The 15,453-nt window shown below is 49.4% G+C and overlaps 1 protein-coding gene across 1 annotated transcript; it reads left to right on the top strand.

The window, feature by feature from the left end:
- The first annotated feature begins 865 nt into the window (after positions 1-865).
- Positions 866-12,399, top strand: NELFB (negative elongation factor complex member B). The gene is made up of 13 exons (XM_040083543.2): positions 866-1,061; positions 1,196-1,359; positions 1,538-1,637; positions 3,170-3,400; positions 4,331-4,516; positions 5,506-5,618; positions 6,419-6,521; positions 7,460-7,555; positions 8,782-8,924; positions 9,778-9,884; positions 10,769-10,910; positions 11,628-11,736; positions 11,964-12,399. Exons 1-13 carry the CDS (start codon positions 960-962, stop codon positions 12,099-12,101), a joined length of 1,734 nt encoding a protein of 577 aa, XP_039939477.1. The 5' UTR covers positions 866-959; the 3' UTR covers positions 12,102-12,399.
- The last annotated feature ends 3,054 nt before the right edge of the window (positions 12,400-15,453 follow it).

Genomic DNA, 15,453 nt, shown 5'->3' with positions numbered 1-15,453 from the left:
TCTGTTTTTGGTGGTTTCCTCTTTTCATTGCTGTCCGCCCGTGATCAGCCAGGAGGGAAGCCTCAGACACTCCCAGGAACCCTGAGTTTTGCTGCGTAGAAACATGGAATCACAGAATCTACTGAGTTGGAAGTGACCCACAAGGATAAAGTCCAACCCCTGGCCCTGCACAGGACACCCCCAAGAGTCTCTCCATGTGGAAGCTCCTGGAGCAAGTCCCGTGGAGGGCTAGCAAGTTGGTCAAGGTTCTGGAACGTTTCTCATGCGAGGAAAGGCTGAGGGAGCTGGGCCTGTTCAGTCTGGAGAAGAGACAGCTGAGAGGGGACCTCATCAATGAATATCTAAAGGGTGGTGTCAGAGCACGGACCAGACGCTGCTGGTGCCCAGCAGTGGACAAGAGCAGAAACTGACACCCAGGAAGTTCCACCTGAATATGAGGAAGAATTTCTTTCCTGTGTGGATGACCAAGCACTGAACAGGCAGCCCAGACAGGGTGTGGAGTCTCTCTCAGTGGAGATATTCCAGAACCGTCTGGACACAATCCTGTGCCGTGTGCTCTGGGATGACCCTGCTTGGAAAGGAAGGTGGGACCAGATGTCCCTCTATGGTCCCTTCCAACCCGAATCATTCCGTGATTCTGTGATTCCATGTGCCTGAGAGCGCTGTCCAAAGGCTCTTTCAGGCCTGTCCGCCCTGCCCGGCGCTCAGCCGAGCCGCACGGAGCTCCCCGGTCCGCGGTGGCCGCGGGGAGCCCGGGGACACCCACGGCAGCCGCCGCGGAACCTTGGTGCAGCGGAACCTTGGTGCTGCGGCGCGGGGCCCGCGCGCGGCGGGGGCGGGTTGGGGCGGAGCGCGCGGAGCCGGGGCGGGAGCTGAGGCGGGATCGGGGCCGGGATCGGGATCAGCATCAGGAGCGGGAGCTGAGCCGGGAGCGGCCCCGCGGACCCGGCCACGCCGAGATGTACGCGGGGCTGCAGGAGCTGGGAGTGGCCAACGGCGAGGACCTCAAGGAGACCCTCACGAACTGCACGGAGCCGCTGAAGGCCATCGAGCAGTTCCAGGTGCGTTGGGCGCCGCGGAGGAGCCGTGCGGGGCCGGGGAGCACGGGACGGGCCCCAGTGCTGTCTGGGCTTTTCCTCGCTTTATTTGTTATCCCGAGTGCTGCTCTCAGGTCCGGCTGCGGGTTGTGTTGCAGACGGAGAACGGGGTGCTGCTGCCCTCGCTGCAGTATGCCCTGCCCTTCCTGGACTTGCACGGCACCCCCCGGCTCGAGTTCCACCAGTCCGTGTTCGATGAGCTGCGGGAGAAGCTGCTGGAGAGAGTCTCTGCCATCGCTTTGGAGGGGAAGGTCGAGGAGAGGTTTGTCAGCAGTTTCTTTGGAGTGAGCTGGGAATTCTGTGTGAAAATGCAGTGGATGGGCGACTTCTGTAAAGGAAGGTTGGGTTCCTCAGGGTCTGAGTTCCAGTGGCTTTGAGGTGGCCACTTTTTTCCCTTACTGCTCCATGGTACTCAGTCTCGTGCTTTTCCATCTGTTCAGATACAAGAAGCTGGAAGATCTCCTAGAGAAGAGCTTTTCCCTGGTCAAGATGCCCTCGATACAGCCTGTGGTCATGTGTGTCATGAAGCACTTGCCCAAGGTGGGACCACTGCGCTGGTTTGCCTGGTGTGACGTGGTGTCACTGGTGTGACATGCTGTCACTGGTGTGACGTAGTGTGTCACTGATGTGATGTACTGTCACTGGTGTGATGTGGTGTCACTGATGTGATGTACTGTCACTGGTGTGACATGCTGTCACTGGTGTGAAGTAGTGTGTCACTGATGTGATGTACTGTCACTGGTGTGATGTGGTGTGCTGTGGTGTCACTAATGTGCCGTGGTGTGTCACTGATGTGACACAGTGTCACTAATATGACGTGGTGTCACTGGTGTGATGTGTCACTGATGTGACATGGTGTCACTGGTGTGTCACTGGTGTGACATGGTGTCGCTGGTGTGACATCTCTGGTGTGCCTCTGGCAGGTGGGCTCTGCTCCCTCTGCACCTTCTGCAGGTTTGTTGTTCAGTGTCAGGGACTGACTGAGGATTCAATACATTCTTGTATGTGCTGTTAACTCAGTGGACTAATTCAAAAAGCGTTTTACATTTTCATAATCAGATTAGACTGTTTCCCTATTTTATTAAATCTGTGCAGCTTCCTAAAAAGTCAAGTTTGCTTTTGCTGATAGGTGAATTTTTCCACAGCTGATTTACAAATCTCTAACAATTGAGAGGTAAGACTTGAAGAGTGCAATTAAATGTAGGCAGGAGGGAGAATCAGATCTGTGAAACTAAAATCTGTAGTAGGAGTTTCCTTACTAAAGGCATCATGTTACACTCAAGGTAATGGATTCAAAACACTGCTGGAACTTCACTAAGTTACTGAATTTGGAAATATCACCTCAGATCTCAGCATTGGAGGTTTAAATCTTTTTTCTTCTTTGAAAGAATGAAGGGTGTGTGATTTGGTTGTTGAAGAAGTCTCTTAGGGCTGGTTTACTGCTACACCAGGTGGGTGAATGCCCAGACTGCCTGAGGTGGGGATCAGGGCATGGAGAGGTTTGTCCTGCTCTGCTCTGTGCTGGGGCAGCCTCACATTGAGGGCACAAGATAAAAAAACGTCTAAAGCTGTTGGAAAATGTTGAAACGATGGGGAAGGGTCTGGAGGGGCCCACGAGGAGCAGCTGAGGGCGCTGGGATTGTTCAGCTGGAGCAGGCTGAGGGCAGAGCTCCCCGGGGGCTGCAGCTCCTCCCGAGGGGCAGCTCCCAGCTCTGCTCTGGGACAGGGACAGGAGCCAGGGAAGGGCTGGAGCTGGGCCAGGGCAGGCTCAGGCTGCAGAGCAGGGAAAGATTCTTCCCCCAGAGGGTGCTGGGCACTGCCCAGGCTCCCCAGGGAATGGGCACGGCCCCGAGGCTGCCAGAGCTCCAGGAGCCTTTGGACAGCGCTGCCAGGGATGCCCAGGGTGGGGTTGGTGGGGGTCTGTGCAGGGACAGGGGCTGGATGATCCTGTGGGTCCCTTCCAGCTCAGGATTCTGTGATTCCATGATTTAGATGCCCCCTGTAGTCAGTTATGTGTTACGTGGACAGTCAGGCAGGTGCTGCTCACTGTGGAACTGCTCTGTGGATTGCAGGTCCCTGAGAAGAAGCTGAAGCTGGTGATGGCTGATAAGGACCTGTACAAGGCCTGTGCTGTGGAGGTGAAGAGACAGATCTGGCAGGACAACCAGGCTCTCTTTGGGGATGAGGTGTCACCCCTGCTGAAGCAATACATCCTGGAGAAGGAGAACATTCTCTTCAGCAATGATATTTCCTTCTTGCAAAATTTCTTCAGTCCCTCTCCCAAAACGAGACGCCAGGGAGAGGTAAGAACAAGGAAATCCTCACAATGTGAGGGGCATTTATCAGCTTCCAATCAACCATCACATAACAGGGTCTGTTTTCCCCTGCCCACCTTTGCTGCTGAAGTTGTTCAGCTGGACAAACTTTTACAGGGAACACCAGGCCATTTTCTCCTATGCATCTTGATGAAGGCAGCAGGAATTATTTTAGTTGTTGTGTAATAAATGATGAATGTTCTAAGCTGTTTATGCACTTTAAAAAAAGATTTTTTTTTTCTCTGTTGTGCAGTCTGGCTTTAATGCACTTCAGCTGTTCTGAAGGCTAAACATCTCTAACATCAGTTTGAGGATGCTGATAGGTTAAATCTGCTTTCTTGGGACCTTTTTAGTAGATATAGCTCAACCGAAGTTGCTTTAAAAAAAAAAAAAAAGTATGTAGAAAGTTCTAGTTAATTGGCATCCAGAAAAGTTGCTCTTTGAATTAAATTAACTATAAGGCAGTATAAAGCTTTAATGTCATAGAGGACAGCACATCTGTTACATGAGGGGTTGTTTTAGGCCTGGTTTGTTTCAGAATCGTTTGGTCTCAGTGCTCTGGTGCAGTTTACTCCAGGTTTGCCCTGCAGAGTTGTGCTGTAACCCCAGCTGCACACTCAGCACCACACACCCACTTGGTCACTCCCCCGAGGGGATGGGGGGAGAATCAGAAGGGTAGAAAAAAGAAACTTGTGGGTTGAGACAAAAAGCATGTTACGGCTGTTGAGGATTTCGTGAACGTCTCTTGAATGAATGCTCTTTCAAATTTGGGAGTAAACAGTTCCTTTTCAGGACCTCATGTCCCTGCAGATGCTTCAGTCTTGGTAAATCACCTGACATGATTAATTCACATTTGTGTGTGAGTAGAATGAGAGCATCTCTTGGTACTGAGGCCACATTGTTGCACTCCGAGCTCAGGTGGTGCAGAAGCTGACGCAGATGATCGGGAAGAACGTGAAGCTCTATGACATGGTGCTGCAGTTCCTGAGGACGCTGTTCCTGCGCACCAGGAATGTCCATTACTGCACGCTGAGGGCAGAGCTCCTGATGTCGCTGCACGACCTGGAGATCAGTGAGATCTGCACTGTTGACCCCTGTCACAAGGTACCAATCATGTGGGACAGATGGGGGTATTTATGGAGAATTTTCTGGAAAGAGCCCACAGAAGATGAGTCCTTTCTGTAAAGAGAGTTCAGACCTTGAACCTAAATGTCATCTTATATTCCTTGGAATTCAGGTGAAAACTTCATCTTGGTTAACCAGCAGTTTGCTTTCATTTCATAACCCATGAATCATTCACATTTGGGGTACTTTGGCAGTGTTAAAAGCAATGTCTAATCTGACTTCTATGTAGATGCTGCAAAAATAATGAAAACCATCAGCTGGCCCCAGGTTCTTACTCCAGGCTTTCCTCTTAGTTGTGGATATGTGCCATCTGTCAGTAAACTGTGTGTGTGACAGTAAATACTGTGGATATTGAATTATAAGAAACCATGAAACAATTAGAATATTGGGAAGTGAGAGATGTGGAAATGTCACAGCAGGATCTTGTTACTGGCCCCTTGTTCATGGTAGCATCACTCTGACCTGGAACAAGGCTTTTTCTCTGAAGTAGTTGTTAGGTTTTACATGTATTCTGCCTAAAAAATAGTTCAGTAATACGGCTCTAAAGCAGAAACAGCTCCACTGTCAATATTCCTTTATTTAGAGAGTGGGAGTGCTATTGCAATGGCCAAAATAAACCACATTTTATTTCTAAGTGACGCTGCTTCTTTCTTAGTCTCCTACTTATGTAAATCCACGGGTGTGCAGGGCAGTGATGGATTTAATAAATGCCTGCTCCTTGATTCCTAGGAAATGCCTTCCCTGGAAGTGGAGAAAGTGACCCCAGGTTAACTTCCCTGGGCATTCCTAACCTCCTTTTGAGGTGTTGGCCTTTCTGACCTCTGTGTTTGTCACCAGTGGGGTACTATGCCCAGGTGCCTTAATGAAGCATCTCAGTTGCAGATATTTTGAGGTCATTCTGAGCCTGTTTCCTCTGTGATTTATTGCTGGTTTAATGAGTTCATAAAGCTCCCTCCATTTGGTGACAGTTCACCTGGTGCCTCGACGCCTGCATTCGAGAGAAGTTCGTGGACAACAAGAGAGCTCGGGAATTGCAAGGATTCCTGGATGGGGTGAAGAAAGGACAAGAACAAGTGTTGGGGTAAGGCACTTGGGCAATTTATTGGGAAACTGAAAATGGCTTCCTAGGACTCACAACATCTGACACGTGCTGTAGGTGTTAATTCCTCCCTAAAGCCAGCAAACCTGCAGCAGCCCCTCTGTGCAGTCACATCCCAAACATCCCTCAGTGCCCTGGGCGTGTCCTGGTGGCAGAGCTTGCACTGCTTCACTTGCCACTCTTGGGTCTCCCCTGTGGCCTCATAACAAAATTCAGGAGCCTTTCTTAGGGAGTCAGAATAACTCATTATGAATGACTTTTCTGGCTTTAAGCCCCCAGAGAATGGGCTGGTGATGTTTGTCAGTTGAAATACTTCATTAGCTTCAAGTGACACCCCTGCTGTGATCTGGTACACTTATGTTTCTGGAAGGTGCCCTCACGGTATTTTATTTAGCTGGTACTTTCAGATTTTGTCCACTCTATTTTAAATTATTTGAGAATTCACTTTTACCTGTTGTTTTTCAAAAGCCTCTGAGACCTTTCTGTCCTTAGCATCTCTGGAGATGGTCAAAATCTGCCAGCTCAAAGAGCTGTGCCCACCAGAGCTCCACTGCATGTGGGCTGTCACCCAGCAGATCTTCAGTTGGCTGTGGGAGATTTTGTGCTTGATCTCAGTGCAGAAGACTTTCAGCAGTTGTTTTTTGTGCTCTTTCACATCAAAACCACTATGAATGTTATTTCTTTACAAGGCAGGAGAACGTTCATCAGGTGCACACAGCTGGGTTTGGACCTGTACATTGATTATTATGTATGATAATTGTTTGGTTTTTACTTCTTCTCAGGGACTTATCCATGATCCTGTGTGATCCCTTTGCCATTAACACCTTAGCCTTGAGCACCATAAGGCACCTGCAAGACCTGGTTGGGCAGGACACCTTACCCAGGGTAAGCATTGCAGCTTGTGTACCTGACCTGAGCTGTGGTCCTGGCTGACTGACAGCCATCAGGGAAGGACTGGCACTGTCCAAGTCTCATCAAGTTCCCAAACATGGCAGCTGGAACAAGGGAAACATGATTCCTGCACCTGCTGCAGAGCTCTGCAGGAGCTGTTGGGACATGGGCATTTTGGAGCTCTCCAAACTGACCACAAATTCTTTGCATGGCTCATTCTGCCTGGCAGCTGTGCAAACACAGAATGATGTGTAGAATCTGTGTCTCCCTGCTTTGTCCCTCCATCGGTTTATCTGACAGCAGCACCTTTCTCCTGCCACGGTCAATGCCGTGGGTTTGTTCACACAGTTCTGGTCTGGTGGCTGAGGTAAAACAGTTCCTGTAAGTGGAGTCTGCAGGAGGTGCAGAGGTGTTAAAGAAGGGCACCCTACAGGTGTCTGAACAATGGGAGCCGCTGGCTGGGTTTATCCCTGAGTTGTTAAAGGTTATTGTTGCATGGAGTAACTTCCTTGTGACAATTTAAGACTGAAAGTCATTTGGATTTCAGGACACAATATAAACAAACAAACAAACAAAAAAATTGTCATTCTTACACACCGTTTCTCCTCCTTTCTTCTGCTGAGGTGACTTGGTTTGTCCCCTCACACATTATATTCCAATGCACTAATTGGGCTGGACACATTTTAAAAAGATGTGCTCAGATGGCTGCAGACTTCCTGCTGCATTATAAATTTACAACGCCCCACAAACCCTGAGCTGTGGCGGTTACTTGATGCCCATTTGAGGATCAGTTTTCAATTAATTTGAGCTGAATGCCTTTAGCAGTCTTGGACAAAGCTAATCCAGAACAGCTTTGAATATAAACCACTGCTTCCAAATAAGTATTTCAAGTGAAGATCAAAAAAGCTGTTTTCCTTCTCTTAAAATTCGAGGAAAGCCCGGATCTGCTGCTGCTCCTTAGGATGCTGTCATTGGGACAGGGGGCCTGGGACATGATTGACAGCCAAGTCTTCAAGGAACCAAAAATGGTGAGCTCTTTGGATGTTAAGAATTTAACACAATTAATCAAATTTCGACTTGTTTATTATTTTATTGCATTCCTGATTAAGCATTTGTTCTCCAAATGTCTCTTCAGAGGTTTCTTGGGAGAAAACAGTGGTAGCTGTTCTGGACTTGCTGTGAGCTTCCATTACCTTTTTGTTTCCATGGGTGCCTGGTCCTTACTGTTCTAAAATCAGCGTGTAAAATCCTCCTCTGTTAAATTCTCCACTGGTTGCTCATTGCTCTCATTTTTCCTGGAGTTGTACACAACTGATGGGTTTGTAGAACATGTCGTGTGTGAGGAAAGCAGGATTTCCAGGACTGGTCTCAAACTCTGGTAGCAGTTTAGAAGCTTTTCATTGACAAGGAAAATGGTTTTTCCCCTCCCAACTCTCTGTTACAGCAGTTTAGTGTAGTGCCACAGTGAACTGTAACCTTTCCATGCTTTAGAAATCCTTTCCCAGTATTACAGGAATCCCTGGTGTAGTTCAGCTGAGGGCAGGAGGGCCAACCCTCAGGAGCACAGCAGAGCTGTTCCTCAGGAGGAATTTGCTCTTTCTGTTCTGAACTATAAAGCAGTAAATATTTTATAAATACCTAGGGGCACATTTGAAATCTCCAAAATACACCCACTCCTGGCTGCTGGGATGTTTAAACCATGCCAGGGAGGGTGTGCATTAACACTGGGACTGTAGCAGTGAGAGTGACCAGTCATTCTGAAGGTGGTACTGTGATTTGTGCTCTCTCATGAACCTATAAGGGAAAATGCTCAGTTTCTTTCCACAGGGAGTCTCTGAATCAGTCTTTAAAATCTGATTTATTTGTGGCTGTGTTACCACAAATAGGCCTGGGCCATGCTGGGAGTCTGTAATTGTTGCTACCAGCAGTTTGATGTCATCCTGAACACGTCCCATGCCTGCAGCAGTGCTGGGAAGGGTCTCTCAGAAGAAATGCTACACAGTTGTCCAAAGACAGGGTTTGAGCAGGAATATTTCTGTAGTGAGATGAAGTAGAGTTTTCCTAATTACCACGGAACATGTGGAAGTGAATTATTCAGGAATTTTGACTGGAACTGGATGTCTGGTTTTCCTCAGTGTGGGATGAGGTTCCTCACGCTGCCTTGCTTTTGTCACAGCACTTCAGGACCATTAGGTGGCATGAAGTGACTGCTGATGGCTTTGTTCTCTTCCCTCTGTCCTTCCCTCCCTCCAAGGAAGCCGAGCTGATCACCAGGTTCCTGCCCCTGCTGATGTCCTTTGTGGTGGATGACCACACCTTCACTGTGGATCAGAAGCTGCCCTCGGAGGAGAAGGGACCGATCCCCTACCCCAGCACCATTCCCGAGGCTTTCACCAAGTAGGTGCCTGGCTGCACCCACTGCAGGGTCTGGCACCAAAGCAGCCTCACCTGCAGGGGAAAACTGCCTGTGGTAAAGGCAAGGCTTCCTGGGATAAGGTTCAGTGCTAATTCATCAAGTCTGAACTTTAACAAAACAGGATTCCCTTGTGCTCCCTCGAATAAAATTTATCTACATAAAATAATATTTCCTGTGATGACCATTCTCTCATTCAATATGAGAGTATTTGGTGTTTCTGTTCAGCTTCCCAGGCAGTGAATGTTGAGTTTTGGGTGATATTTGGGTGCAGCTGGATGAGTACCCGTGTTGAAGAGCACTATTGGAAGTTATAAAGTTGGCATTTTTGACACCCACACTCTTTCTCTGTTTGTAAACTGTCACTCCAGGGATGTCAGAAAGATAATTAAAACCTCTGTGTGCTCTGTTGTGTTCAGATCTTCCACTGATTGTTAGCACAATTCTTGTCTGTGTGCCAGAATCTGGGATACTGGGTCCTGGTAGTTGTGCTCTCCTCTACCACAGTGTTGACGTTTGACTTTTGGGAGACTAAAACAGTATTGGACTTCATATAATTTTTGAGTATTTGGGCTTCTTCTAAACCCCATTTTGAGCAGCACTTTTATCATGAATACATTAGAAATGTTCACAGTTAAATCCAGCTGTTTGCTGAATGTTCAGTTTTTCTGGAGTGTGGTAGCGAACATAGGGATGATCCATCTGCTCACTCACTGAACAGCTGCCTGTCAGTGGGTGTGAGGTTAGCCACTGCTGTACCTGCTTGATAACTATCCCAAAAGTACTTTAAAAAAAGCTTTATTAATGAATAAACTTTTTTTTTTTCTGCCATAACAGGTTCCTGCAGGAGAACAGAATAGCTTGTGAGATTGGGCTGTATTACATCCTTCACATCACCAAACAGAGGAACAAGAATGCTTTTCTGAGGCTCCTCCCAGCACTGGGTAAGTTTTTGTCTCATCATCTGTTCTGTGGCTGTTTCCCTTGTTCTGGACACCCGGGTGGCCACTAAACCTGGAGTGAAAGGGATGGCAGAACATAATGTCCTGCCTTTGGCTCTTGTGGTGACTTAGTGGTGAGTCTTGGCAGGAGTGTTTGGGTTCTGCAGTTTTCTGCTGATGTGAGAGTTTAGGGACAGTGGCTGAGGTCAGTGGTTCCTTACATCAAGGGCTCCATTAACAATGAGATCAGTTGAGAACTCTTTGGAATGAATCTAAAAGATAACAAAGCAGGTGCCCCAGTTCTGCTGCTGCCCACAGTGATTGCAGGCAGCCAGAAGTTGCTGGGGCTTGGCTTTGTGTGGTAAAAAAAACTGGTAACAAAATAGGACTGAACACAGCCTTAATTTTTTTCACCAGTATTACCTTGTTCACTGACTCCTCTGGGATGAGTTGCAGGAGAGCTCTGAAGCAATCTGCTCCTAATTTTTTATGTCTGAAAGATCAAAGCCACCTGCCTGGGCTGCCTGTTGTCAAAGGAAATGAGAAAAGAATGACTGAAAGAAAGTAGGCTTTGATTAGATACTGGGCAGGAATTGTTCCCTGGGAGGGTGGGCAGGGCCTGGCACAGGGTGCCCAGAGCAGCTGTGGCTGCCCCTGGATCCCTGGCAGTGCCCAAGGCCAGGCTGGATGGGGGCTTGGAGCAGCCTGGGACAGTGGGAGGTGTCCCTGCCCATGGCAGGGGTGGCACTGGATGAGTTTTAAGGTCCTTTCCAACCCAAACCATTCTATGATGAAACTTCACTGCAGGGTTTTCAGCAGGAACAGGAGCTGTGTGGACAGGTTTTGGCACATCCTTGTCAGTCTCTGTCTCTTCCCATGTTTTGTAGTTGAGACATTCAGTGACTTGGCCTTCAGTGACATTTTCCTGCATCTGCTCACTGGTAACCTCACCCTGCTCAGTGATGAGTTTGCACTGGAGGAGTTCTGCACCAGTCTCTTTGATGGCTTCTTCCTCACTGCCTGCTCCAGGTGAAACAGATTTTTCTCACTGGCAAGAGGGAGTTCACAGAATGCCTGACAGAGGTTTAACTGCTTTGAACAATAGTTTAATAGTTCACCAGATTCTTCACAGGCAGTGGAAATATCAGCCTGATGCTGATTTCCTTCAAGGAAGGGTGGCATGTTTTGGGATGAAGTTTTTATCAGCAAAATGGTTATGTCTTGACTGCGAATTATTATCTAAACTGCAATTCATTATCCCTAAGTTGGAGTTGCAAAGGAGAGTATCCTTCAGGCTTTGCAGTAGCTCCGGTTATGTGGAGTTAACTTCAGCTCTTTGCAGTATCAGGAGCACACAGAAGTCTGTTGTTACCTCTGGCCACTCACTCCTTTAGCTGGTGGCCTGCAGACAAGCTCAGCCTCCAGAAAGCTTCCTAAAAGTGGCTGAAATTACTGCTGGGGCATAGCAGCATGTGCTGCTGCTTCCTCCACACTGTGCTTAAAATCTCCTCCCTCCTCATGGTTGTGCAGGTAATCCACTCTAGGGAACAATTCCTTGAATCCTTGAAGGTCTAAGGCAGTGTTAGTGCTTACACTAAGTTGACCCTCTACAGAAGCTCCAATTCTGAGGGGTTTTGGAAAATTGTAACAGTCTATGGTGGGGTGAATTATTCTGGTGCTGTTGCTGTGGCTTCCTTGTTCTGGTTTGTTTGTCTTGGTTACTTAGCTTTCAAATGGCTCTTGCAGGAAGGAGAATGTGCACAGACATGTGCTCAGGCTGCTGCTGCATCTGCATCACAAAGTGGCCCCAGCCAAACTAGAGTCTCTCCAGAAAGCTTTGGAGCCCACCAAGCAGGTAGGAAGGGGAACAGGAGAAAGGGAAAACTGATTACAAATGAAAGCAGCTGCCTTACCGGACGTTGTTGAATGGAACACGAGCCAAGTGTGCCAAGCTGTGGCCTGATTACCTTGTGGCTTCCTCCTCTGTGCTGGTTTGTGTTAAACACACACAGTGAAGGCACACTCGGTGTTCTGGCTAGAGTGGAGTGTGACTGTCCTGTTTCCCTTATTCTCATCCTGCAGAGTGGGGAAGCTGTGAAGGAGCTTTACAACCAACTCAGCGAGAAACTGGAGCTCCGCAAGCCCAGCCCAGCTGAAGTGACTGAGACTCCCTCCATGGAGCTGCCGCTGCCCACTGTGCCCACTCCAGCCTCACGCTGAGCTGCAGCTGCAGGGCAGGACTGAGGGGAGAGGAACTGAGCCTCTGCTGCCTTCTGGGTGTCTCTGCCCACGTGGTGGAAACAAGAACAAAGCCACTGAAGCTCCTTCAGGAAATGCTGCAGCCCACCCAGCTCACTGGCTCTTGCTGGTTAGAAAACTGTATGCAGTGCATTGCAAGGTTTACTTTTCTTAAAGGTAGCTGACTGTCTTCTTGTAGATCCACTTAAAATCTGACTGTACATTTTATTAAAAAAACAAAACAAAACAAAAAAACCAAACAACATATTTTAAAGCTTGGCATCCTGCGTGTTTAACTCTGCTCAGTAAGTGTGGAGCCCTGGTGTGGCTGAGCAGGTGGTGTGGGCTCTTGAGGCTGATCCTGGCTTCCCTTGGCCTTCTCGGTGTCCCTGGAGAAGATGCTCAAGAGAAGGAAGAGTCAGAGGAGATGAGTTCCACTGAAACCAGTTCCTGTTTGAGGTTCCAGCTCTTGTGGCATGTGGTAAGATGTGCTGCACTCTCAGAGATGTCCACTGCTGCCACCAGCCCCAGCAGCCTTTTCTCAGATGGGCTTTCACAAAGAGAGCCAGAAGATGAACCAGTCTCTCCCTTTCCTCCCAGCTTTTCTGCAAAGGAGTAGCTTGAAGTGAAGCCAGTTACCAAGAGCAGGACTGTGATGTTCCTCAGTGACAGTAGGGGTTGAGAGTAGGTGGAGTGAGATTCAGTTTTTGAAAAAGAATCATAGAAATTACCTGGGTTGGAAAGGACCTTTCAGATCATCCAGTGCCACCCCAGCCATGGGCAGGGACACCTCCCACTGTCCCAGGCTGCTCCAAGCCCCAGTGTCCAGCCTGGCCTTGGGCACTGCCAGGGATCCAGGGGCAGCCACAGCTGCTCTGGGCACCCTGTGCCAGGCCCTGCCCACCCTCCCAGGGAAGGATTTCTTCCCAATCTCCCATCCAGCCCTGCCCTCTGGCAGTGGGAAGCCATTCCCTGTGTCCTGTCCCTCCAGGCCCTTGTGAAGAGTCCATTCTCCATCTTCCTTGAAGGCTCCCTTCAGGCACTGGCAGGTTGCAGTTGGGTCGCCCCAAAGCTCCAGGCTGGCAGGCCTGTTCATGGCTCACTTGTGTCCCTGTTTCTGTTGCAGTTCTGCTTTTGCTGCTGCCTCAGCTGGAGTGTGCAGGGGCCTGTTCAGTGCCCAGCTACCCTCTGTGGAAAGAACCTTGTCCTGATACCTGATCTAAACCTCCTTCTTTTTCTTCCCCCCATCAGCTCTTGTTTCCTGGGACTTGAGCACTCTGAGTGCCAAGTCATGCTCAGGAGACTCTCCTGTTTCCTGAAGCTGTGTCGAAAAAACCCAAACACCGTAGTTAAGTTGAGGTGGAACTCCCTCCTGGTGCTGCTCCTTCCCCCTCTGTGTGGTTTTCTTCTTTCTGAGCTCAGAAATGCTGTGTGAGGGCAGTGACTCCCCTCCCTTCACCACCTTGGTGCTTTATTTCTCCCTTGGTGTAGGAGCATGTGATATCCTGTGGGGGAACAGGAAAGGTGGTCTCTGTGTTTGACACAGGTGCACAGTCCTGCAGCCCACATTTCCTTTGTTCCTCTTGTCTCCACTGCAGCTCCCAGGGTCAGGGTTGCCTTTGGGAGCCTCTCAGCAGTTCTGATACTGGATTTGTTGGCAGCAGGTCTTGGGTGTAACAGTTGGGTATTTCCTGCAAAGTTTTGGTTTCAAACTGTTTAAACTGTCCTGATAACTTAGACAAAATAACATCTCGGGCTGCTGCCAAACCTTGGCCATGAACCTGCTCAGGCCCATGCTCTGCTCAGACTTGGAGGTTATTTTAGGATTGTTTTGGGGATTCTCTTGGTCACTTGAGGATCCCCTCATTCCGAGGCTGACATGGTGCTCTCCTGCAGCAGGAATTTGTAATCCAGGTTGTTTTATTTTAATTGCTTGGTAGAAAGGTCTCTTGTGTTTCAGCCTGTACCTGCAGAACTGACACTCACAGTGATGACTTCCCCCAGTTTTTCACATCTGTGAAGAGACTGAATCCCAGCTTATGAACTGGCCATTCCCAGTGCTGGTGGCAAGTTTGGCTGAGGAGGAGACAGCTGAGCAGCTGAGAGGGAGTGGCTGCTCTGCTGGCCTGGTGCTGCTCAAGAGTGTGAGAAAACAGTTTTAGCAGTGAACATCTCCTTCTGCTTCCACGTTTTGGTAGTGAAAATCTGTTTCTGTGTTTTGAGATGAGAAAGGTTTCACTCCTGTGCCAGGAATTACCCAGGAATTGTGCAGGTAAAGCTCTGCATGGCAGGAGCTGAGCTGGCTGCTCTGGAGTGCAGGCTCTGGGATTCCAGGGATCCAGGGATGTGGGGCGCAGGCTCTGGGACTCCAGGGATCCAGGGCTGTGGGGTGCAGGCTCTGGGATTCCAGGGATACAGGGCTGTGGGGTGCAGGCTCTGGGACTCCAGGGATACAGGGCTGTGGGGTGCAGGGTGCTGGCTGTGCAGAGTCTGCAATTCTGGGGATACAGGGATCTGGGGTGCAGAGTGCTGCATGTGCAGGGTCTGGGATTCCTGGGATCAGGGTTCCAGGGATCTGGGGTGCAGAGTGCTGCGTGTGCAGAGTGCTGGGGTGCAGGACTGTGGCTTTTCCCTGTGCCAAGGCCAGGATACCCCTTGGTTCTGCTCTGGGGTTCCCACTCAGAGGAGTTCTCTCCCTGCTGCTCCCACAGCTCCGGGGCAGGTTCAGCCGGGCTGGATGACGGAATTTTTTTCTTTTGCGCCTTTTCTTTCCCACAGTGCCCCGGCGGGGACACCAGAGGCGCTGCTGTGAGTGTGCACTAGAGGGTGGTGCAGCCCTGCGTGCCCTGAAATCCTCCCGACTGGCACACGGGGAGCTGGACTCGCTCCCTGCTCACACTTAGAGGTGACAGTTTATCTTTACAGCAGGGGTGTGATCCCTGTGACACGAACAAACCGTGTATCCTCTCCAAACCCCTGAGCCTCGCTGTGGAGAGAATTTTTACATAGAATTCAAGTCTGTGGGCTTTCCTGAGGGATCAGAGGAACTTAGAGCTCAGTGAGGCTCTTCAGGCTCAGTTGGGCTGTGATTTGCAGGATAACAAGAGGTGGGGACTGGACAACTGAAGCCACTGTCCAGCATTCTCACACTCCTGAATGCTCCAAAGCATCTGCTCCTTGGCAGAACCCCCTGTTCTTGGTGCTGTGGGCGCTGGGCTCACTGGAAAATGATTGGGAACAATGAATGGGATGTGGTGCAGGTGGCTGGAGGGAAGATGGACATTGAAAGCAGTGTCTGATAAAGGCTGGAGCTGATGCTGCACAGCAGAAAATG

This window comes from Hirundo rustica, chromosome 20 (genome assembly GCF_015227805.2).
Source record: "Hirundo rustica isolate bHirRus1 chromosome 20, bHirRus1.pri.v3, whole genome shotgun sequence".
In the NCBI taxonomy this organism is placed as follows: domain Eukaryota; kingdom Metazoa; phylum Chordata; class Aves; order Passeriformes; family Hirundinidae; genus Hirundo; species Hirundo rustica.
This window is presented reverse-complemented; position numbering and strand designations above follow the sequence as displayed.